General features: G+C 40.8%; 1 protein-coding gene across 1 annotated transcript; it reads left to right on the plus strand.

The window, feature by feature from the left end:
* The first annotated feature begins 27 nt into the window (after positions 1-27).
* On the plus strand, positions 28-24,534 carry canx (calnexin). Its single transcript, XM_050042820.1, has 15 exons — positions 28-176; positions 8,675-8,911; positions 10,239-10,312; positions 10,445-10,503; positions 11,126-11,267; positions 11,365-11,446; positions 11,909-12,101; positions 13,303-13,492; positions 14,060-14,173; positions 14,275-14,431; positions 14,544-14,759; positions 15,458-15,577; positions 17,474-17,603; positions 17,708-17,850; positions 20,139-24,534. Exons 2-15 carry the CDS (start codon positions 8,678-8,680, stop codon positions 20,196-20,198), a joined length of 1,914 nt encoding a protein of 637 aa, XP_049898777.1. The 5' UTR covers positions 28-176; positions 8,675-8,677; the 3' UTR covers positions 20,199-24,534.
* The last annotated feature ends 1,326 nt before the right edge of the window (positions 24,535-25,860 follow it).

Raw genomic sequence — 25,860 nt, forward strand, 5'->3', positions numbered from 1 at the left:
GTCTAGTCCGGCTGAGATTTCCCTTCGACCAATCAGCGGTTGACAGTTGACAGGACACGTCAAACATTCCCTCTCACTGACCAATCAGCGGCCGAGGGGGGAGGCGGTCTCTGCTCCCCAATATCCCATGTGACGCTCCTCAGTAGTTCCCAGGCGGTCACAACCAAGAGCCGGAGGTGAGTAAAGAGACCGATAAACGTCACTTTTTACGGTGAAACACAGCGGGAGAGGAGCGATTTATGAGAAACGCTGATTCATTTGAGCTGTCCGCGCGCTGATTATTTAAATAAAGTCCGATTTTAGCCGTTAAAAATAAAGCTAGGTGTCTCAGAGCATGCTGTTAGCATTACGCTGAGTGGCTAATTAACTACAGGTGAATTCAGCTAGCCTGTTAGCCTGCTGCCTTGGCCTACACTGACATTTACGTTAAATATTTAACCATTTATTAAATGAGACTGCTTCTTACGCAGCTTTATAAAAGTCTACTTGTGTTTACTACATTAGAAGATGAAGTTTATTCAGCTCGAGCTTCGTTTCGTAAGCAGCATCGCGGCTAAGCTAAGCTAGCTGAATCAGACGTGTTCGTAACGGAGGAAAGTTGTTCCTCTAAGGAATCTCACTAGAGATTAATGTGTTTATTAAGAACCTAAATGTCGGTAGAAATGTTTTATAACGTGGTGTAAATGACAGGCTGGTAAAAATAAATGATTAAGTGTGTGAGGAGTCAGTTAGCATGTTAGCTTCATCTCTTCTGCCAAACCTAGTGGTGTTTTGTAATCAAATGACAGTTAAAACACAGATCACCTTATTTAAAAAATGTAAAAGAGAAATGTCTAAAGATACCGAATGCGTGAGGATTTCATGGAAAATAGTACAAAATGAAGCTAGTAACTAATAATTATTTACAACCTGTCAGTTAGTAATCTTGATTAATCATTCACTTTCAAACCTCCACCACTATTTCACATTTTCCAAAGTGATGTCTTCGATGTCAAATCAGTCCCCACCCCCCAAAAAATATATTGTGTCACAGTGATTTAAAGCTAGAGAACAGAAACAAAAACTGGAAAAGCTGCAACATGAGAAGGGATTTGTGCTTGTTTAGATAATTAAAGAATAACTAGTCATCACTAATAAGAAATAATGATAAGACGATTAATTTATCATTAAAACACTTCACTTTTCTGTCAATCAATTGATTGTTTCAGTTCTAAAATGATGCACAAGACATCTAGAATATTTATTTTGGACTCAACCATGCAGCCTTCAAACTATGGCCTTGTTTAAATAGTTTGTTCTCTACTACTGTTTTATTTTACTTTAATTATGCATTTAATGAAGTGTCGAAATACACAAATTCAGAATATCAGATACTACTTAAACTGATAAAATGTTGTAACTTAAGAGCTATAAAGGATAGTTTTACTTGCTTGTTCAAATTGAAGTATTTAGTAATTACTAATGGTTAAATGTCTAATATTAATCAAATATCTGATAGCAACACACTTATTTTTTCAAATAATACCTGACTAATTGTGATTCACTAGTTGGTTGTGATCTCTCTGAAGGATGGCACACATAGATGGCCCCTTTTTTAGAAAAATAAAGCAAGACCCTTAAAAATTCAGAAAACGAGGTATTTAAGTGTTGACTTTAGGCCAATTAATTCACTCATTGTTTAATGTCTTCATTAATGTCTCTCTAATGAAGTCTGCAGGGTGGAGAACATTTTGTCCTCTTAAAAGTCACTGTTAAAAATAATATGAAATGCTTATCACAAGTTCCCCAAAGACCACAAAGGGATGCATTTTGTTTAGTCTGACCTCACGCACAACGCCAGAACCTGTTTCTATAAGTAATGAGATATTTGGCAGTGATTCAAAAGTCTGGAACGAGGTTACTGAAGGCTGTCAGTCTGCTGTTGCAATAAATCCTCACATTTAAGAAGCTGGAAGCAGCACTTAATCATCACTCGTCTCAACAATTGATGACTAATGAGTGTATTTCCTTTAAAACAGTAAATTAGTTTTATAGGATGGCCTTAGCTGAAGCTCCAGCCCCTTAACAAAGTCAGAACCAGGTTTGTATGTCAGAAATGAGCTTTAGTGAGTTGATTTATAGCCTCAGGTTGGGACCCAGTATTTCCAGTGAAGGCTGCGACAGCCTGACTGGTTCATCCTGCTGGTTTCTCTCAGAATTATTCAGGGGCTGTGTCAGGATGCCGCCCGCTTTGATCTGAAGTCATTCAGATGGAAATTAGCTCCACAGATTACTGTGGGATTACAGTTTTTCACCTGAGTGTCCAGTTGAGCTGCATAGTTAAACATGTCAACACTGGATGGCAGCACTCTGCAGAGTTTCACCCGTTAATTACGTTTTCAGGCTTACGTGCCTAAATTCGCCGACCTGAAAATTACTTTTAAGAAGAGAGATCAAAATCTTTCACATGAATTAATGTAAAGTCATTTGGATTCCAGTCACTACACCGACACCCAAATAAATCCACAAATTGAGTTGCGTCGCCGCTTCTTCTGTAAATTTGCTGAAGTCTGAAGGTACATCTGTGGGTTTGATGACAAGGTCCTAAGATCTCATTTAACTCAATAGATAAGCTGAGAGTGGTAATCAGTTTTGCGAAGTAAATAAGCATTTCGCAACTTGTGTATAAACATCAGCTTTATAAATATTTTCATTTGTTTCTATAATTGTCGTGAAACGTATTGTTTTCTGCTCAGTAACAGCACATTCAGTCGTTCTTGTTCTGAAGATACAGTTATTAGAAAATTGATTTAATTTCTTTCTCTATTTTATTGTTTATTGTGACCAGTGCTTGAGAAGAAACACCTTTTTTCCGGTTGCAAATTGAAAACCGTATGAAACCAACATTTTAAAATGATGTTTAAAGTACAAATGGCAAAAAAACGGTAATTACAGACATCAAAAACTGTGGCTTCATCTCCTCATATTTTCTCATTCAGCCCTGGAAATTAAATGCTGGAGGAGATGAAGAGAACGATTTAAAACATCTTTTAGCACCTAATTGGGATATTTAAATCGAAAACAGTGGTGTTTTCTTAAGCTCCTTAGAAGTTTGTAAAGTAACTGCTAAAGGGAGAGATGAGTGACAGATTTGTGGCCGAGGAGCACAGTCAGTCATTCAGTGTTTATATTCCTCACTACATGAAGACGAGGGCTCCTCACTGTTTATTTCTGTTTAAATAGTAACCTGCCCGTCCTGTCTGTCTGGCAGTTAACTGATGCAGGCTGATAAAGGCTCACTCCACTGTTTTTAATGAGCTGCTCACAATGCTGGTAGATTTCTGTCAATCATCTCCACGCCCAGATATTACTCAAACAGGTTGATTTAAGTAAGAAATTTCTCTCTGTTCAAGAAAATAATCACATTCTCTCAAATGAATCAGACATTAATACAAAACCAGACATGAATTTCACCAGAATAAAATGCAGGAGAGTTTGAGGAAGCTGGTGCATTGTTGGTTATACAGTCAGTAGATATATTGTGACTATCAGCCTAATATTGTGGTTCAAACGTCTTAAAGTTAGTCACAGAGATACAGAACAAATGTGGCTGTACTAGGGGAGTGATATGATGCTGCTTTTTCATCGGTTTCTAAATATCTCACATTTATAATCATGTCAATAAGAAATAAAATAAAGTCTAGAATCACCAAAAATTCAGGATTTAATTTGGTGAACATCTTTACAGAGAATAAATAAGCCAGAATCTGAGCAAACATTGGTTCGAGTTTGTATTATATTAACGTAGAGATTAAACAATTAAACAATTGAGAGCTTAATAAATTTCAGTGTTTTAAATGCAAAAATGGCCAAATATCATGCTGGTTCCAGCTTCTCCTGTGTGAGGATTTTATGTTTTATATCAAAGTGAACTGAATATCTTTTAGTTTTACATATTTAAAGACGTCTACTTGAAGTCGTATGGACATTTTTAAACAAATTTTATAGAATAATTTTGAATATGTTGATCTGTTCTGTACATACGACGACATTTCCTCCATTTTTTTCCCACCCGTTAAAGAGTTTTTTGGGGGAGTTTGCCCCGTATCGCCTGTTAGGGTCAGAGGACAGAGGGTGTCGTGTGCTTTAAAGCCCTCTGAGACAATATATCAATGAAAATAATTGTTATTTGCAGCCTTCATATCAAATGCTGCAGACACATTCGAGTCACTCTTCAGAGAGCACTTTTTCCCTCCCATCAAACCCAGTTAGCAACCAGTTTAGTTATCAGACTGTGAATCAGAGGAGCAGCAGATGTCCTGCAGGCTAAACGCACTCTAATATCAGATTAACTGTAACTCCAGACCTCCATCAGTCTGGGTGGAGAACAGCAACTTCAGCTGGTTTCACTCAGATGATTAAAGACAGGCTGTTGTTTTATCAGCCCGTCACAGAGACTCTAAAAGCCTTTTACTGTAACAGGATGTGGAAAACCATATTTTAATTTATTTCAATCCAACAGGCACCATCCTGCTTCCACAGATACTCACTCTGGCACCAAATGTGGATGAATCTGCCGCTGAAAGTAGTCCCCACAAATGCACCATTTCCTCCTGTGTGTTTGATAAAACCTACAGTGAGGATCAGGGGAAATTACGAAGACATTTTAAAGAGAAACATATTAATCTTTTTCATACTTTAATCACAGTTTTAAAAAGTATAATTTTTAAGATAGCTGAATCCCCAATTTCAAATACGGAATCGATAATTAACAGTCAATAGCAGCAGTTTGCCTTTAATATGATAACTGGACAACAGGTTGTGTGATAAATAAATGAAACACTGCTTTTGAATGCCGTCATTATATATAAATATTATTGAGTAATGACTAGTATACTACTACTTGGTATTTATTTTTATGATGTTTAGTGAGAAGCTGACTTTCATGTGAGAACCTTGACAACAGCCAGCTGCATTATTCGCTAAATAAATAAATAAATAAATCTGTGATGATTGTGCAAACATATCTTGTGCAGGATTATCTAAATACAACCCCAAAGTTTAAATTATAGAGGATTTTATCGCACTGTAATCACAATATTGGTCAGAAAATCAAAAGGATTTTCCCAGTTGAGCCCCAAATGAGATTTGTTGATGATAACAAAAAATAAATAACACCAGACTGATCCTTTGAGATGAAGCTCACATAAGACTGGGATTGTTTTGTGTCTTGTTGCTTCATGGAGCCGATTCATGGTCAGCAAAACCTAGAATATATATAACCTGCAGCCCAGCAGGGTAAGAGTTAGTCTAGTTAGTTGGTCTTAAATAAGGAAATAGTTGATTTTCCTTTTTGAGGATTAGAAAATAGAAATTTTATTTTTCAGTTTGCTTGATTAACAAGATGTTTTATAACAAAGCTTCACAGGCTGATTTATTTGAGCTTCAACTAACAATCATTTAATCATCGTTGAAAATGATTGTTAGTAATCATTGCTCGTAGTTGTTTGGTCAGTAAAATATCAGAAAATACCAGTTTAGTTTCCCAAAGCTAAAAACAACGTCTTTAAATGTCTTGTTCTGTCTGACCAACTGTCCAGAACACAAAGATACAGACTGAATCACAATCTGTATTTACAGTCACTTAGAGCTAGAAAATCCCTGCGTAGCGTACATAAAATCCAACTGCGCCAAGCAAACGCTGCCTCAATTAAGTTTTTAGTGACCTAAAATAGGCCCACCAAAACAAAACTCAGTTTAAGTGTACGCTATATTCAGAATATTTTCTTTACCTCGCTGTCAGACAGCCTTTCGACTGGGAATCAAAGCCGTTATCTCAAAGCCACCAACCATTTTACTTAACGGAAAACTGAATTGGTGGTAGACTTTTTTTAAGGTGGTTTAAAATATTTTTTTTCTGTGGCCCTGTCCCCAGCTGTACATTGTTTAGTGTCCGTGCCGGTAGATTTGGTTTTTGGACGGTTGCAAAGCAACACAGTACACAAAAAGTACAGCAGAAACATCAGATAGGTTGGAAGACTGTGTTTAACTTTATGTTTTTAAATGTTAAAGACATCATCGTGCTCCAGACTGTACATTTTTAAAGGAGGTGTAACATTTTCACTCTGACGGTTTTCACTGCAGCTAATTCCTTCAAACGGCACGTCGGCACCAGGCCAGATGGCTTTGATGCTAAGCTAACAGCTAGTGCTGGTGGTCACAGTCATCACTTCACTGCCAGGCGGTTAGCCAGGCATGCTAATCCTGCTGCAGGTTAATCTGATTAGCTGCCAGCAGTCTGCTGAGTGAGATGTGTGGCAAGTTAACACACTCAGACAAAGACCAGAGAACTGCAGGATGATTATCTTTCTTTTATAAATCAAGATAATATTTATCTGCACGTATTCAACGGGTCCTTTTTGTCAGTTTCCTTGAATGAAGTTGTGAGTAATTATTTTCAGGTTATGCTGGGTTGTCCCTGCAGAAATTTGTTATGCTGTCCATTTTAAATGAGAGTATTTACAACATGTTTTGTGGACTCTGTTTCACTGTTCATGTACATGTACAGGATAACTGATACAAGAAAACACTGGCTCCTAAAACAAGTTAAAATATGTCTTTAATTTGTTTAATTAAGACTGATAGGCTTGAAACTTTTTCAGTATAATAAACCTTTAAAAAGCTAACAACTGAGAGAGAGAGGGACACGAACTCAGCACAGCACGTTTGCCGCAGCAGAGGGCATCCATTATAATCAAATGAAGCTGCTACACTGACCACAGGAGCCGCGCTGGCATCGTGTGGCTCTTCTCTATATTTATGTGGCTTGTCTATTATTTTTTTCTCTGTGCACGGCTCCGCAGCTCTCCAACAGGTAAAAACTGCCCCCAAAAAAAGAAAAATTAATACGTTATTGTACCAAGGGTAAAGTGAAGCAGCAGAGCAACCTTGTGGGTATTTTTACATTTCACATTAAAATAAATTAAATCAGTACATCCTGTAGTTTAAATGATCCAGCCTATGTCCTTCATAACCCACCATAACCAACTACTTTATCACTTGGCAAAACTCAGTACACACAGAGAGGATGGCAGCAACCACATGCTGCAAAGACGGAGTCTGTGTAGCAGGTAAAAACCCAGCTCCACCTACAGTGTGTGTCACGTCTATACCCCATGTATTTTGGCTGTACGGTGGATATCCGCACATCGTTTCTACTTAGGCTAGGTACCAAAAACAGTACTTAAAAGGGTGCTGACCTAATTACGTTGGTACGATTGTGTACCGATTCACATTAAATCAATCAGTGCCAAATTTCGTTATTTAAGAGTGCACCTGGGTGAGAATGCGGGGTCCATACAGGATGTGAAGTTACCGCATAGCACCCCAAAGCTCAGAACGCTATTCAGTGAGCTGAAACTACTGTGTCTGGTCTAATTTTTTAATTTTTAATTTTAGTAATAGCCTTGTTTAACTGCTGTCTGTGATTGTGTTCTTTTAAATTATGTTCTTATTCCACATATTTGTTAGTTGTCTACACAGAGAGCAAGAGTCAAGCAAACAAACACAGACAATCGGAGACTTAGCTCTACCTGTGATTAGAAAAGAGCAGAGGAGGAAAGAGACAAAGGAAGACAATGTCATCCCTCCATCTTGTTCAGAAATTGCAGTTTTGTTATTACAGAGTGTAAAGTATTAAAAAAAGGGTACTGTTGGGTACTGGATCCGAATTCTAGATATCAGTATCTGCTGAAATGTGAATGGTATCCGACCGTAGTTCCCACTGAGCAGATTCTCCCTATTTTGGGCATTTGTTTATGTTTCAGTAGTAATTATGAGAAAGGTATTCACACATCCAGCTGTGTCAGACTCAGGTGGGAAAATGTACTTTGAGCTGATAATTACAATAATAATGAGGAGCCTTTTCTATAATACCTACAGTTCTTTTATGACTGTGAATTAATATTTCAAATACAATCAAGTTGCCAGCAGTCGAGTGAATGTTTGTTTATTCTGTTGCGGCGTGTTTAAGACACAAAAATATAAATGTTTTTCATGTTATTGTGTTAGTTTGTTTACAAAATATGATCGCAGGATAATAAGCAGGTCCGTTATTGTTTACACAGCTCAGGAAATTATCTGTTGTCATTATCGAGTCTGAAATTTTCTGTAGATGCATCTTTACTTTATTTACCTGTAAACAAGACGTTTGTGTAAACCTGCCAGAGGTGTGTGTCTGTGTGTGTTGGTGTAATGAGTAACCTGCAGCTTCAACAGTGTTAATGTGCAGAGTAAATTGACCATGCTCTAAATGTGTGTGTGTGTTGTGGGGCGCTGCAGTAATCCCATGGGGTGTAATCTCATTAAGGTTGCGTGTCCTGTGGGTGCTGGTTGGTCACCGTGGCGATGGATGGTTGCCAGAGAAACGCACGTTAACAGCCTGTGCATGTTAATGATGGAGGGACAGAAGTTTTTTACTGTCTTTTATGAAGCAGTTATTTATAGAGAAGTCTGTGGAGAGTTCGTCGAGCTCTAAGATGCAGCAGAGACGTGAGGTGTTGTGCAACATGAAGACAACATGAAGACGCCCTGCTGGCTGCTTTGATGCTATTTAACCTGCTGAGAGTAAAAACAAGCAGCTGGAAACAGATGTGCTCACTCCCTCCTCTTCCTCTCTCTCTCTCTCTCTCTGCAGACTATGGATCAGAAGGTCGGGTTGTTCGTTCTTCTGGCAGCGGGCCTCCTCTGCCTCAGTTTGGCCCCTGTCTCTCGGGCCGAGGAGGACCTGATTGAGGACGGTCTGGGTGACGACATGGACGTGGAGGACGAGCTGGATCTGGGTTTGGGCGGAGCTGATGATGAGGAGGAGGAGCTGGAGGGGGACATGCAGGATGAGGCTCCACCTGAGCCTAAAACTCCTCCCACACCAAAGGTAAGACGCACTATGAGAGACTGTACACATGCTGCGACTTAAACTGCCTGTGTGCGACTCTTGTGCCCAGTAACAGCCTACTTATCAGAAATCCTGAGTGCAGAGCTGATCATCTTCCAGGAGCTGTTTTGTAAGTGTGTATCGGCCTAAAATATTCTCCAAGGGACTGATGTAAAGCTTTTGCAGCCCTGCCCTCCATTTTTATCATGGACTTAGATGCTGCTGTGTTCCCAAAGTTCAACTCTGTTTTTCAGGGTGCAGCTGTTGCACCCTGAAAAACAGATGCTCAGGAACGTGTGTGCATCACAACGGTGTCACTCTGAGCGCGCCTGCTGTGCGAATGTTGTCGGTGAGGCCAGCTGCAGACAGCTGGCATGAGGTTTTGGTCCTCTTGCCATTGCAAATATGCAACATCTGTATTGTAGAATAATTTATATGAAACGACAAAAATGCAGATCTTTTAATAACAGTGATTTTTTTTTTTTGTCTTGTTGAAGTTTATTTGTGTAGTTTTTCTGAATAAAAGGAGTCGTATGTTGGAACACCCTCTGAGGCAAATGTGTGATTTTGAGGCTGTATAAATAAAATTTCCGTCACGTACTGCTATCAATGGAAAAAATACCGATCTGCTGTAATTTCTGAACATTACATTTAATGCATGAGGATTTTTTTATGTTTCCTCAGGAAATGTTTGTTAATCATTAACCAGCCACAGCAGGAAGTCAGTTTGATAACACAGCAGTGATCTGACCTGCTGATCTACTGACCCGCATTCACACTGGAAAACACCAAACATACACAACAGACTCCAGTTTGATAACAAACCGATTTCTTTTTTTAGAAGTAGAATAATTCAGTCTAAAATGACAGCCTGAAACTTTGCTTCCTGAAACTTGAAGACAGTCTAAATAATTTCTGTTTTCTTGACTAAACAGAAACCGCCGTAACAGCAATGTGCCTAAAAACCAAACATTTCTTAAATTACTGAAAAATTGGGTTTCGAAGAAGAAGAGCAGATCGTTTCCAGAATCCAGAAAAAGATTATTAATGATTAATATTAATGCAAACATTAATAGTAAATGATTTATTCAGAAATTTTGCACATTGGAAGTTACAAATGAATAGTAAATGGAGAGAAAATGCAGTTTGGAACAAGAACAAAGAGCTGACTGTGTTTTATAGCATTTATGGTCTTAATTAGGGTCATTTAATTAACAGCTTGTTAATCAGCAGATGTCAGATTTGCTTCTACGGGAGCAAACAGAACAAAATAAATCTGCTGTTTGTTATTTTAACATCAGCTCTGTTCTTTCTTCTTCGTGTGCAGGTGACCTACAAGGCTCCAGAGCCGATGGGGGAACACTTCATCGCTGAGTCTTTCGACCGGGGGACACTGGACGGGTGAGCGCATGTTACACAGTCGTTAAGTGTTTAGATTTTAAATATGAATGTATGATTTTCTCCTGTGTGTTTTGGAGATGTGAGACCTGCTGCTTGTCTTTGATCCTAAACTCAGCTGTGTGTTGGTTTCAGGTGGGTGCTCTCCAGCGCCAAGAAGGAAGACGCAGATGAAGACATCGCAAAGTATGATGGTAGGTACAAATTTACACTGTCTTAATGATGATGTTTGCATGAACACTGTAATTCCACTATTATCCACTGTTATGTGACAATATTCTGAATTTGATGTGGGTCAGGGTTAGTAAGCAGCATATTCTGTATAGATATTCCAAATCTGGCCAAATTAAGCATTTTCCAGTTGAGACATGGGGTTTTTACCACAGTTTACAGCTCATAGCCTCTTGCCTGTTTACAGTCAGCTCTGTGTGTTGTCATGGATACACTGTACACAAAGCAACTAGTCGACAGTTTGAAGGCTGGGGTAGAGATACACGCCCACAAAGAGAGCACAAACTTCTTGTTAGAAGGAGAAACACACCTTCTTGTAAACATCATGAAAGACTTGGAGATCAGCCGTTTTTTGGATATGCACAAATGTGACAACACCGACCTTTTCAAGAGGGTGGATGAAGGAATGGAAGAGGCAGGCTGTGTTTGTATGATCCAGCATGTCGGCCATCTGTGAGAACCCAAACGCAAAGACACAAACTGACCCAAGCGGCTTCGGTTGTTTGACGTGACATTCAACATCTTGGGGTCAAAGTAGATTTACATTCATTCACATGATGACGATGGTGATGATGTAATTAACAGGTAAATGGGCGGTGGAGGAGATGAAGGACAGCAAGCTGCCCGGTGATAAAGGTCTGGTCCTGAAGTCCCGAGCCAAGCATCACGCCATCTCAGCCCAGCTGCTGCGACCTTTCACCTTCGACAACAAGCCCCTCATTGTCCAGTAAGGAGACGATTTTCTCCCCTGTGGTTTTCATAATGATTCATTTTACCTGTCAGGTGTTTGCATCGCTCTCATCTCTCTGTCTGTTTGTGTTCAGGTACGAGGTGAACTTCCAGGCGGGAATCGACTGCGGCGGCGCCTATGTCAAGCTGCTGACTCAGACTCCAGACCTCGACCTGGTCAGTTTGACTCATTACGCACAACACACACACACACACCTGTACAGGCTGCTGTTACTGCACTTACAGCTGTGATGTAATGTGAATCCCTCAGAGGGTTACCTCAGACTTCATCTGTCGACTGAGACACTGCTCAACCGTTTGTACACAAGAAACTGTGTAATTAGGTGTTGAAATATGACACAAGATGTGCAACAACATTCAGTAACTGCAGTTTTAAATATAGAAAGTTTACAAAAACAAGAGGAAGATTTTACTTGTAAAAGAGTATTTACGAACTGTTGTATTGCTTCTTATATTGAAGTAAAAGACCTGAGTACTTCTTCCACCATGGTGACAGAATACTGTTGCATGACTTTGATATTTAAGTTATAATGAGTGAATTAAACATGCAGAGGTATAACACAGACTTTAAACTTCCAAACAGTTAAATTAAGTCTCTGTGTTTTTGTGTTTCTTCAGCACCAGTTTGTGGACAAGACTCCGTACACCATCATGTTTGGACCCGACAAGTGTGGAGAAGATTACAAACTGCACTTCATCTTCAGACACCAAAACCCCAAAACTGGAGAGTACGAAGAGAAACACGCCAAGAAACCTGACGCCGACCTGAGGACGTACTACACCGACAAGAAAACTCACCTCTACACACTGGGTAAGAGACACACCAACACTCCTAGATACACTGGGTAATACACGCACACACACACACACACACACACACACCCACATCTAAAACGCATTTCAGCTCAACTTTAAAGGATAACCTCAGCATTTTTGAACCTGGACCGTATTTCCCCGTGTAAATTGATGGAAGAGACTGATGTTAACAACAGCTTTCAAATTGAGTGAAAGTTAAAAAGACACTTTAGCCACTTATGATAATAATCTGAACTTTTCAATAGTTAAAATAACCACTTTAATGGACATACAGTGATGGTTTTTAGTTGCCCCTCGTGCTTCCATTGCAGTTCGTTCTGCAGCTACCGGCTGCTGCCAGCTCCGTCAATGCTGGACCAATTTCAAAAATTGTCTCTTTGATGAATTAACACGAGGAAGTCGAGTCCAGGTTGATAAATGCCGAAGTTATCCTTCAGTTAAACAGCACCTTTCCTACAAACATGCAGCCTAACGTGCTTCACAAGGCAAAACTGGAATGACAGACACAATTTAAAGGATAACACAAACAACCAGACATAAAGATTGCAAGACAAAAAACAATTAAAACAAAACAGAACAAACTAATAAAATGAGATGATTAAAGGTCCATCGAATATATAAAGTAAATAAATAAAATTGAATTAAAAATAAATGGGAGGGATAAAATAAGGTAAAAACCAGTGGTTAATACTTAAAAATCAAGACTGTAGTGTTGTTCCACATTAAAAAGATAGGTCTTTAATTTACACACTGGGTTAAGGCGCTCTGTGGACAGCCGCAGATTCATACCAGACACACACGTGTGGTTCCATTCATACTACAACCGAGAGTCCGCATCACTTCATCGTTCCAAGGATGTGCATCTTTCCATCTACTCCATTGCAGTTGGTGGCGGTTATTCCTTCAAAGATAAATTATATTAGTGCGGGTTAAGGTGGATCTTCTCGCACAACCTCTCTTCAAAATAAGCATCCATTATATTATCTGTTTGCTGCCCAGTCGATTTTGTAATTGGAGCATGTGCAGTCGTACACTGCGTACAGTCCACACAGACATATGAGGATAAAGACATTCACGTCACGCCGACCAAAGCCGACCCTCGCGATGCGCAGGCGTGGAAAATATGAAGCTAGCTCAACACCCACACACATTAATGACCGTCCAGGTGTGTAACTCACCTCTGTGTCGCCCCCCAGTGGTGAACCCTGACAACACCTTCGAGGTGCTGGTGGATCAGACGGTGGTGAACAGCGGCAGCCTGCTGACAGACATGACCCCTCCTGTGAACCCCCCCGCTGAGATTGAGGACCCCGACGACCAGAAACCAGAGGACTGGGACGAGAGGCCCAAGATCCAGGACCCCACCGCCACCAAACCTGAGGACTGGTCAGTACACACACACACACACATGCACTTTATCCACCATTCATCATTTTGTCCGTTGATGTTTGATCAATCTTGTCGTGTGTCGTCAGAAAAATTGTGACGAACTGAAGTTTTGGACAAACACGTTTGACACAACATGAAGTCATATTTATTTTTAGACGTGCGACAGTGTGGGATGAAAAAACAGACTCGGTGTGCAGAGGCCTTGACTGTCAACCTGTTTTTAATTCTCGCATTATTTACATTTAGTTTTTGCACCTTATTGATAATCTTTTTTGTTCATACTTTGTTTTATTCGCACTCGTATTTACACTATATACTCTCACTTTGTGCTGCAGCTGCTGCCCAACAGTTTCCCTCGGGATAAATAAAGCATCAGCTTATATATAATACACGATGAAGATGATGTGTTGTTGCTGAAAGTTTGGTGGCCTGTTCGCTTCTCTTCTGCACGAGCACAACATTGTGAAAATAACTGGAGTTAATGAAGTCTCGCTGGAGGAACATTCTTGAGCTCTACATCATGTTTCATCACACAGTAATGTGTATTCATATATTTGTCTGCAGGGATGAAGACGCTCCCGCTCAGATCGCAGATGAAGATGCAGTGAAACCAGACGGCTGGCTGGACGACGAGCCGGAGTACATCGGAGACCCCGACGCCGTCAAACCTGAAGACTGGTGAGTCATGTTCACCTGGTGTCATATCAAAGTCAGAAAACACTGATGAATAAAAACTCCAGACCCTGCTCACCTGTCTGTCTGTGCTTCCTGCCTGACAGGGACGAGGACATGGACGGCGAATGGGAGGCTCCTCAGATCCCTAACCCCGCCTGTGAGACCGCCCCCGGCTGCGGCGCCTGGAAACGACCAATGATCGACAACCCCAACTACAAGGGCAAGTGGAAGCCCCCCATGATTGACAACCCCAACTACCAGGTGAGTTGGTGAACCCCCTCCTCACAGAGAGGCGTTCAGGTGCAGCTGTATTTGGATCAACAGGTGATAATCACGTTATTTCCCTGTGACCTAACCTCGTCTCTGTCCTCAGGGCGTGTGGAAGCCGAGGAAGATCTCCAACCCGGCGTTCTTCGAGGACCTGCAGCCATTCAGAATGAGTCCGTTCAACGCCGTGGGACTTGAGCTCTGGTCCATGACCTCCGACATCTTCTTCGACAACTTCTTCATCACCAACGACCGCAACACTGCCGAACGCTGGGCTGCTGACGGCTGGGGGCTGAAGAAGGCTGCAGAGGGCGCCGCTGAGGTGGGTGCAGGAAGGGAACTACACAGCCACCTACATAAGACATGAGGTCATCAGTAAATGTGCAGTGAACAGGGAAGGTGGTTTCAGAGAGGGAAAGTGCAGAAGTTATATTCTGTCCTGCCTTGGAACAACGTGCACAAACTGAGGTGCTGAAAAAGCAAACAAAATAAACTTGCAGTTAAGAAAGGGTCAAGGTTCAGCTTTATCGTCCTCCCTGCCGCACACAAACAAATATTTTCACTTGGAAGAGAATAAAACCATAAAATGGGCAATAAAAGAGAACAAAAGCATATAAACTTAGACGTAAAGGTGGCAGGTTTTAAAGCACATCACCTGTTTCAGCAGCCAATTAGCGTGCAGTGAAGTCTGCTGGTCAAGTCAAAATGACCTTCGTGTCAGCGTTACAGATCAGAAGTACAGAGAGTCGTTGACTAGAGATGATACGCCGTCTCATGGTGGTCACTTCCTGTCAACGTTACAGATCAGAAGCACAGAGAGTTGTTGACTAGAGATGATACACCGTCTCATGGTGGTCAGGTTTAACTGATCCAGGTTTCTGTCTCCTACTTAAAGAACATGACCTTTAATACTGTGATCTGTTTGCCCTTTGTTGATTAGTATTCATGTGTGTTTATATTTCCTGTTTTTGTGTATTTGTTAATGTTTTTGTATTTATGATGATGTCGTTGTTGTTGCAGCCTGGTCTGGCAATTCAGATGATGAACGCAGCAGAGGAACGTCCATGGCTCTGGATCGTCTACGTCCTCACTGTGGCTTTACCACTCGTCCTCATCATCGTATTCTGCTGCACTGGCAAGGTAACACACACACACACACACACACACACACACACACACACAGAACTGTTAGCTCGACAGATGAGCCCTTGTATCTTGAGGGCAAGGCAGTGATGACATCACTTAAAGCTTAATGTACCTGGACTGTTCTGTGAAGCGTCGTGCAGCCTGCTGTCAGATGTCTCAGCCTGGTGTGTGTGTGTGTGTGTGTGTGTGTGTGTGTGTGTGTGTGTGTGTGTGACTGTCCACAGAGGTCCTCAGGATCAGATCAGGGTCAGTTGAGTCTCACCAGCTTACAGGAAGAGTTTAAGGAAGTCGGACGCCCAAACCAACCCAGCACCGCCTCCTCAGGCCTGGTGACTGACGCGAGTAGCTTCACGTGTTTGTGTCTCTGTGCTAGAGTCTGTTTGTGTTTCTGTGGTGCTGTAGTGTAGACAGATATCTGCATTTTTGTCTGGTCATGTGTTTTCCTGGAAAGTCCTCAGTCTCCAGAAACAGTCAGCTGTAGGGCTGGGTTAAATAATCGATTCATCCAGTTCAAATCGATCATTTGTGTGACCTGATATTGATTCATAAAATCCGAGATCTTTTAATATATGTTTGTTCCTAAGGATGTGCGAAGCCTTAATCCTGTTAATCTCGCCTGAAGTAAACAGGCTGTAGCGCTAAATTATTGATGACCTTAGTATTGAGAGGCTCCGATGTCACGGGCTCTTATCTGTAACTGTTAGCTTACTGTTTTATATTTTGGTGTCAGTTATTATATTGCTGCTGCAGCAGCCTTCACTCAGTATTGTGATGTCAGGAATATGGTTTATTTTATTTACATTTTAGACTTGTTTCCAGTGAGATATTAAGTTTATATTATGACTTTGCTGTGTTTTGGTATTACTATTGCTGCTCCAGGAACAACATGTAGTTATAAAATATTCAGCTTTAATCCTGTTCTAATTTTTTTTTTTTTTTTTTTTTTTTTTAAATAATTCCTTGTAAAATTTACAGTGTTAGTCCTCTGAGAATCTCTTTCACATTTTAGCAATAATTGGTATTGTAACTGAAATTTCCGTAATCAAATCAAATTGAATCGAATTAGAAATCGAATCAATTCAGGAAAGCAGTGGCGATACCCAGCCCTGGTCAGCTACACGACTTTATTCATTTTTCTGCTACAAGACAAGAAACTGTGCAGATTTTAATTTGTTGGAGTATAACTGGGAAGTACTTTTACACAAGTACTGTACTCAAGTACAAATTTGAGGTATTTGTACTTTCCATGAGTATTTTCTTATGTCTTTCTACTTCTACTCCACTACATGTCTGTTGGTGCTGTCACTATCGTCTTAAAAAACAATATTTAAAAAGTATTCATGTCTGCTACAAAGTTAGGACACAGAAGACGAACATAAAGCAAACTCAGACATGAAGTAAAAGATACAAACAATTTTGTTGTATTTCTCATGGAAACATTTCCTGTTAAACAGCTAACTCTGTCACGGCGATGTTCTTTGTGATTTTTCATTCGCACCAAATTAAGTAGTTTCTGCACAACGTGGCTGCTTTAAAGGGCCGTACACATGCTGCATCTTTAACCGTCTGGAAAACGCGAGGTCGGGCGCTGGGTGCTACTCTCGTGCCTTTCTGTGCCAACTTTCAAGGGCGCAGAGGCAGGTTGTGTCTGAGGTTGCTAAGCGACCATAACCAGCATCATATCATAACTACTACTACGTGCAAAAGGATGCGTGCATCTACTGCTAGCTTGCCTAGCAGTAGATGTAGATGCCTAACTGATTTTCAGAATGGACCCGTGACCCACTTTTGGACAGCGACCCACAAATTTGTCAACTGAGACATTGAGTTGCAGATTTCCAAGTGGTTGAAGTAGGACTAAATTGTTTTCTTGTTGTTGTTTTTTTGCAGAAGAAGAGCACACCGACACCGGCAGCAGAGTACAAGAAGACAGATGAAGCTCAGCCCGACGTGAAGGAAGAGGAAGAGGAGGAGGAAGAGGAGGAGGAGAAGGCTGAAGAGGCAGAGAAGAGCAGTCCAGGTTACTACAACGTTTAGATTTGAGGAAACTCTCTGTTTGTTTCTCTCTGTGGTTTCCTGCTGTCTGTCACTGTCGGCCTCACTGATTTACATCTTTGCTCTCAGCTGCAGAAGAGAAGAGTGACGAAGAGGAAAATCCTGCAGAGAAAGAGGAAGAGGAGGAGGAAGCAGCAGCAGCAGCAGCGGAGGAGGAGGAGGAGGAGGAGGAGGAGGAGGAGGAGGAAGAGAAGGAGGGGACAGCTGAAGAGGTGAGGGGATGAGTTTTAATTTATTCCATGACAGAAGATGTTCAGCGCCAAAACTTAAAAACTTGTGCAGTCTGATATCAGAGTAACGATGTGTTCAGGTGCATGTATTATGTGAAGTTTTCATCCGTCTGTTGGAGTTTAGTTAAAACAAACAGCAGTGATCAAGACTGATTTGATATTTGTAGTGAGGTGATAAAAAAACAGCCAATTAAGTGAGTTATTTCCAACACAATGACAGAAGCAGCCTGTTTGTTTAGGTGTCTGTGATGTTATGGTTCTGATATCAATAAGAATATTCTCTGATATCTGTCTCTGTCGCAATATGGCAGAAAAATCACATGTAAAGCCATCAAGCTCAACTAACTTGAAACTAATTTTGTTGTATGTTTTTATTTGTCTTGCCTAGAAGCATTCATTAAAATAAGTATTCAGAACTTTTATTTTTAGATTCATTCATTCATTTGTAGTTATTTAGGTGTCATGCCTTTTGCTCAACTCACGGGGGCACACTAAATTATATATACAAAAAATACAAGTATCAGCAGCAAAGTAAATCGTTCTCTGATTACTCTGTTAACAATAAACTGTTGGGTAGTTCCATATTAAATAATAATACATAATTTATAAATTGTTCATATGTTTGATGTATAAAGTGATGAAATGAAAAGTAATTATAGCTGTTAGATAAATATTGTGGAGTTTTTTCCCTCTGAGGCTTTTCCTCTTTGTTTGTCAGACTAAAAAAGCAAAGTAACTTCACAGAATGTCAAGAAAGGAAATAATCTAACACATATTTTCCTTAATAAACAGAGAAATACAACCTTACACCTTCTGAACTTCTCTTTCACCAAACTCCAATTTGTTTATTCGCCTTGTTAACTCATGAAACAAACTTCATTCAAACTGGACAGACACCAAATAAAACTCATCAAAACCATCCTGGTTCGTCGTTCCACTGTTTCACCATTCATCAATTCTGGTTTGGTTGAAATAAATCATTAGTTCATCGATTTATTTATCACCCAGTGATGTACTCAGCCCTTGGTCCAGTCGCCCAACCCCTGTAAAGTTCCTCAGTTATGTACTTAATTATTATCACTTTAAATTGTAACAGAGTATTGTGACAGTGTGGTATCAGTACTTTTACTCTACAGGGTTCCCATATCCATAAAAAACCTGGAAAATTTTAACTTTTGTAAAAGCAATGACAAAACAGTTTGGTGTCAGTGTTTCCATGGTCATGGAATACCTTGAAGAGTCATGGATTTGCAGTCATATTTTCCAGGTTTGGAAAAGTCATGTTGTTTGTCAAAATCATATTAAGTTTTGGAAAAGTTTAGTTTAGTTCATTAGGCTCCCCATTAGCTCCTGCATTGCAGCAGCTTTTCTTCCTGAGGTCCACCACAAATATATCTTTGTGACAGTACACAAAAACAACTCAGACGTAACACTTAACAAAACGGCAGGACGAGACTCAAACAATGACAAAGACAAACAAGACGGCTCCTGGTAATACAATAATTAAGATGTATACTTAATCGCGATTTCATTTGGTAAGTAACCGCCAGTTTGGGGCTAACTTTTGTTCTGATTACATGATCATGCTCCATTATTGTAATAGTAGACCAAATATTTACGTAATACTATAAGTCATGTGTTATGTATAGTGAAATTGTCACAGTAATCTTCCACGTAATGTAACATAACAGCAGATTCATTTTCTGCAGCTGTCGACGTAACGTAGCTCTAGTATGTGTTGATGTGTGTCAGTGTTTCGTTTACCATTGCATACATTTCGTGAATTTCTCACTGGTCTGTCTCCCCCTTCATGTACGCCAGCTAGCTGAAGTTATGTTTCAGTAGAGTTTGAATCTGATGTGTTTGAAAAACACTGGGCTCATGGGGCAAGAAAAAAAACCCTGTTTATTATGGGTGCTAAAAAGTCAAGGAAAAGTTTGGCAATGTTGTCCATGAAAAAAATGTGGGAACCCTGACTTTAGTTAAAGGATCTGAATGCTTCATCCACCGCTGCAGCTCAGAGCTCATGGTTACGATCTGAACAGTATCAGAAGGACTAGAATGAATGTACCTTTGAGAGTCACACAGTGATTAAAACAGCTGCTGGTGTTGATGTCTAGTCAGCAGCAATAAGCAGTGATGTGCAGCACCAGTTATTTTCTAAACCTCTGAAGCTGAAATGTTTGTCTGCAAATTACTGTGTTGTTAAAATCAGCTGTGATCTCATGTTTCCCAGGATGAATGAATTTAACGTCTTCTCTCCTCTGTAGAAGTCTGAGGACGACATTCTGCGGAGATCTCCCAGGAACAGGAGGGTCAGAAAGGACTGATATCTCTGAATCCACTGCCCTGACCTCAAAACCTCCTCCCATCTCCCCCTCCCCTAAAATATCTCCCCCATCTCTCCTCCTCTTCTTCTTCTACTCCTCTGCTCCGAGGCTTTGAAGCCTAAAATGGAACCCGTGGAAGCAGCGAAGCCGACAGGAACGTAATCAAGACCTCCGATATGGACGCCAGCTCATGATGACGATGATGATGATTCCAGTATGAACAGAACTGAGTTAGCGTGATTTAAAGGATTTTTTGTTTCTGAAAGAGATTAACTGAGATTAACTACAACTTCCTGCATCATTCCTTAACAACACCTGAGCAGACCCAAACCCACGGGACCGTCCCGTCTGCCGCACCGCCGCCGCCACCCGCTCACCGCTCAGCACCACCCTGAGCTACCAAGCCCCGCCCTACCAGCAGCATGCTAAATTAGCTCTCAGCTCCTGACAGATGCACCCACAAGTTAGCCCACAATCATGAACAAACCATCTTCCTGCTTGTGCTACTAAAAGCATGCTAATTAGCCCAGTGATAGCTGATTGGGCTACCAACCACGTCTTGCTAATGAGCTCACCTACAGACTGCTAATTAGCTCTCAGCTACCTGCTAACAAGTCTCTTGACAGATGGAAATTTGGCTTTCAACATCCACTTGTTAGCCCAGAAACTGAGGTAGCCTACCATGATCCTGCTTTAGGCTGCTAACAGACTGCTAATTAGCTTAATAATTAAGATACAAACAGTTAGGATTACTCTGCAGATAGTCAGGGAATTAACCCACCAAACATCTTGTTAAATAGCCCACCGACTTGTTGCTATTTAGCTAACTATCAGGCTGCTAATTAGGCTAACAATCCAACATACAATTGGATAATTCACCAACCACGAGCCTGCTAATTAGCTCACTCTTAGGCTACTGATTAGGCTAACAGTAGTCAGAGTTATCCTACAGTCAGAATTTACCAACCAAAAGTCTTGCAAATTAGCCTACCAACAGTCTGCTAATTAGCTCACAATCGGGCTGCTAATTGGGCTAACAGTAGTCCGGATTATCCAACGCACAGTCGGAGAATTCACCAACCAGAAGCATACTGTAATCCCAAGTAATTAGCGTCAACGTTAGTTGTTAACAAGCTCACAAATAATTTAATCTACTTACCAACAATTAGCTAATTAGCTTGCTGAGAAGCTAATTCACCTACTAACAGTTGGCTCATTAGCCTTCCCAGATTTTATAAATTAGCTAGCGTCCTAAATCCTAAAGTGAAATTCACTATGCTAATATTTAAAAAGGAAAATGACACATACTGTTTCTTTTTTTTATGTCTTGTTTTCTTGTCATTTGTTTTGTTTTGAAGCTGTTGGCTCCACACATGGCGCTCATGTTTCCTCAGTATTTCTGCTGTGTGTTATTGTCCTGATGGCGGCAGGGTGGAAGGTCAGAGGTCAAATATGTTGGAGAGAACATGATAGAGCTGGATTTAACTGTACGGCCCCGTATCCACCAAACTTTTTTGTACCTGCTTGAAAACACTAAGCACTCTTAGGGAAACGCCCAGCTGGGCGCGTCTGAGAGCGCTCTGGAGGCGTAGCTTGTTTTTTTTTTCAGTGGAGATAATTTACTTTCGTCTGGTTGCTATGACACGGAATATCCGCGGAAACCTGCTGGTCTGGAAGGTTCATGAGAGGAAATCTATATTAATATGTGTACTGTACATTATCATATTTGTCCCCCATTATTGATGTTCAGCTCTTGTATGTGTACGATGTGATGGTTTGTATTCACGGTATTCGTCAGTTCTCCACTGTGATTAAACGGATGAAGTGACGGTGACGAGCGCAGTGTTTTTACCTAAAGTTCAACAACCAACTGATGTCTCGTCATGGCGCTGGCGTTTGTAGCTCTGTGTAAATACGTGGTGCTCCCATTGCAAAGAATTAAAAAAAAAATACGCTGGCCCCGGGGGGAAAAAAAAGCATTGGTGGACACGGCCCCTAAATGTCAGTTACAGATGAGTGACAGGTGTGTGATACCTGGCACTGAGGTGGAACTCGTCAGACCGGTTTTGGCAGCAGGTACTGACCACCCCTCGGCTTGTTAAAGACATATTAAAACCTCATATCTTCAGTTGTCGTTTTGGTGACGTTTATGAAACAGGATACTTTGGAGATAGGAGGTCTTCACCCTCTTTAGTCCATTAGCATTATAGATTTTTCCCGTTCGAACAAACATGACAGCAGCTCGTTTAGCTCTCTTTGTCTGAGGTTGGACTCTCATGGATTCAAGACAAGGATCTGAGATTTTTTTTTCCCCCCGAATCACATCTCAGCTTCTGAATGACGTTATTTAATAAGGAAACTCCCTGAACGTTCAGGTGTTTTCCTCTTTCTTTACCTTCTCTTGTTTCTGCTGGTACTGTTGCATTTCAGCCTTCAGGGGATTGAAATTATTGGTGATTACCTCTTTTTTTGTGCATGGTGGTTTTGACTGCACCTGTGCATTAACCTGGGTTGGAAGTGTACGCCTTCGTTCACGTCCAAACTCACCTCTTGTTGCTTTTGTAAAAATATATCCTCAGAAACAGTTTGACGTCACAGAGCAGGATGAAGCTCTTGTGTTAAGAGTTCCTTCGGTCTGAAGATGAGCTGCTGTCGTCTTTTGTTTGGACTTTAAACTCGTCACGTCAGCAGGTGGACAGACACCCAGTCCCTCTTTCATCGACCCCATATGAAAAGAAAAAGGCACTAAGGGAAAAACTCAGGCGCTTAACCCTCCCACCTGTCCACCTGCGGCACCACAACACCTCCGCCAATCACAGACGCTCTCCTACATGAACCCGTGTCGGAGTTTAGCCCCATGTTTAAAAAGAGACGGCACTTGAGCGTCACAAAGTTCCCTCTTGATTTAAGGGAACGTTTGACAAAATAACCTGAACTCAAGGTTCACTTATTGACTTCATTTATGTGCATACGACATGTAATGAAGTCAATCATGGACGTTTTTGAAGAGGAAACAATCCACCAGGTGTCGCCAAAATCAAACCAGAGCTGAAATTGTAATTGATTACATCTGCTGCCGGCCGCCTGACGACCACCAAAAAACGGGCAAATGGCCTGAAAGTGTTCACAGAGTTACAGCAAAATATCTGTGTGTAGTTGGTGACCGCCTGACCTTCACTCTAACGCCACCATCAGGACAGTTCCTCTCCACAAGTGGTAAAAACTCTCCAACGAATTTTGTGATCATGAAATATTCTATGAACTTGACATGCACAGATCCTAAATTATGTTTTTTTACTCATTCTGAAATCATCGAAGGATTATAAATACAGAAGGTAGATCATGAACTGTTAAAGAGGCTTTACGACTGTGTGACTGAGTGAGCATCATTCTGTGGCGTCAGTGTACAGTTTAAAAAAAAAAACCTGAAATAAAACTGGTTTTGTGAATCTTGACAATGTGTGGAAACAGAAAAATAACTCCATTAGTCCAGTCTTATATCCATGACGTGACTGTTGATGTGTCCTCTCTGTATCATACTTCATTTTTCAGGACTACACACTAAAAGGGTCTGTCGATGTCGTTCAGGTCAGGATTCCCATCAGTGATGATCGAGCTGTGTAGTGATTGGCTGATGGGCTTTGACAGGCTAGTAAATGGTGGGCAGAAGGGAAGAGACAGCAGAACTGATGAGTTTTAAGATTCTCTGGCTGTCGGTGAGGTCAGATTTTGGGGATGGAGGTCCCCGCTTCCATAACCTTCCCTCCTTTTCTTTTTTTTTGTTTTTAGGGTAAATGCGAGCTAGTTATGTTTTGGCTGTAAGCTCTGCTGCTTGTAGTCTTTATTTTTTCCGAAAGGTATCAGAATACGATGCTTCTGACGTCTGGGCGTTAGGACGAATCGCCAGCAGCAGCAGCAGCAGCAGCAGCATTACATTCCCATCCAGAATGTACGTCTCAGCCTTCATCGTCTCCCTCCTGTATTTTATTTTTTTGTTAGTCTCAGATTATTTTTGTGTCCGGCTGAAGCTGCCTAGCTTAACAGACTGTAGACTGAACACTGTATCTGCTGGTGAAACTTTACTCTGTAACTCTGTACTTTTTACTTATGTTGACATTGTGTTTTGAACTAAACTTTAATGGTTGGCCCAGCCTGTTTCTGATGTACACACTATGTAGAGAGACGGACCTGCTGACACGCCACACGAAAGGTCCAGCTTTGAATAGAAATACTGTGATGATGGAGCCTGGTGTGTGTGTGCGTGTGTGTGTGTGTGTATGGACATGCAGTCAACATTTGTTTTGATGAATAAAAAGGCCAAATGGAAACTGAACAAGTGGTTTTAATACTAATGTATTTGATTCATTTCTCTGAAGGGATAGGTCAGAGTTTTTGAACCGGGGTTCTCACACATAGTATGTTACATACAGTAGATGTCAGTTGACACACCCCCCAGTTTGGAGAAGCAGGCCGGAGTCTGTCACGGAAGCTAAGCAACGTACTGCTGTGGTAGGTTAAGCAACAAAACGAATTTTAGCCACCTTTAAAATAGTCCAAACTAATGAAGTCAGTCATCTCTGCTCTCGTCAAAGCCACCAGACTCCATTAACAAAAACACTAATTTAAGCTCTCTGAACACAGGAGCTGCTGGTCTACCGCTGCTGCCATCAGTTAGTTAATCTGTGTTATTGTGAGACTTTGGCGAATCCAAATGAACCCTTCTAAAAGCCAAAGTCACACAATAAAACAAACAACCTGATCAAGGCAGCAGTATACCAGCAGCTCCTGTGTTCAGCAACGTTAAATCGCTGTTTTTCCCAATGGAGTCTGGCTTTGAAGAGAGTGATACAACGGCTTCATTTTCCTGTCGGAAATCAGTGTCTGACATCGAGGTACAGCGGTGAAAATAACCCTCAGTATAGTGTAAACTTAAACTGATATTGATTTTTTGAGGTGGAGCTTTTTTAGGTGGCTGACCCTGCCACACCAGTCACTGCTTAGCTTCCATTTTGGACTCCAGCCTGCTTCTCCAACCTCTACTGTATGTAATATACTGTTCATGGATAAGTACCTCATACAACCCCGCTTCAAAAAGTCTGTACTATCCCTTTAAGATGGCTACATTAATTAACAGCCAAAATTTTAAAACAAGAGAGCATGTTATGATGGGATCACTCCAGCAGCAACACAGCGATTCATGATATAAAACAAAGCGTGGAGCCTTTTCATAAAGAGCAGTGAAAATAAATCAATAAATGGAAAACTGGGAACTTTACTGGCTTTTCTTTAACTGATTGACAGCAGGAATTAATATTTTGATCACCATCAATGAAAAACATTCAACTTTTGTTGTTAGTTAATTATTTTTTATGTCTATTATTTTTTTCTGAAAACAAAACAGGTAAAATACAATTAAAGTTCTTGTGTTGGAGTACTAAAAAAAATACTTGAAATAAAACTAACAACAGTATTGCTGAATTGTTGCTTATACGTCCCGGCTCAAAACTAAAGGTGACCGAGCTTTTGCAGTCAGGACTCACCGCCTGAGAAGCTGAGACCTACAGAACGCTGTTAACCCCAATTTACTAACTCAACTCATAAAAATTTCGGAAACAGCTTTCACTCAAAACTTTCAGTTTAGTACAAAACGGTAACATAAAAG

The sequence above is a fragment of the Epinephelus moara genome, chromosome 4 (genome assembly GCF_006386435.1).
Source record: "Epinephelus moara isolate mb chromosome 4, YSFRI_EMoa_1.0, whole genome shotgun sequence".
NCBI classification, from domain to species: Eukaryota; Metazoa; Chordata; class Actinopteri; order Perciformes; family Serranidae; genus Epinephelus; species Epinephelus moara.

Bases quoted from the DNA above. Each gene is read 5' to 3' on its own strand.
- canx (XM_050042820.1), top strand. From the start codon at position 8,678: ATGGATCAGAAGGTCGGGTTGTTCGTTCTTCTGGCAGCGGGCCTCCTC. The intron at 10,313-10,444 runs GTGAGCGCATGT...TGTTGGTTTCAG, and splicing joins GACCGGGGGACACTGGACGG to GTGGGTGCTCTCCAGCGCCA. The intron at 17,851-20,138 runs GTGAGGGGATGA...TCTCCTCTGTAG, and splicing joins AGGAGGGGACAGCTGAAGAG to AAGTCTGAGGACGACATTCT.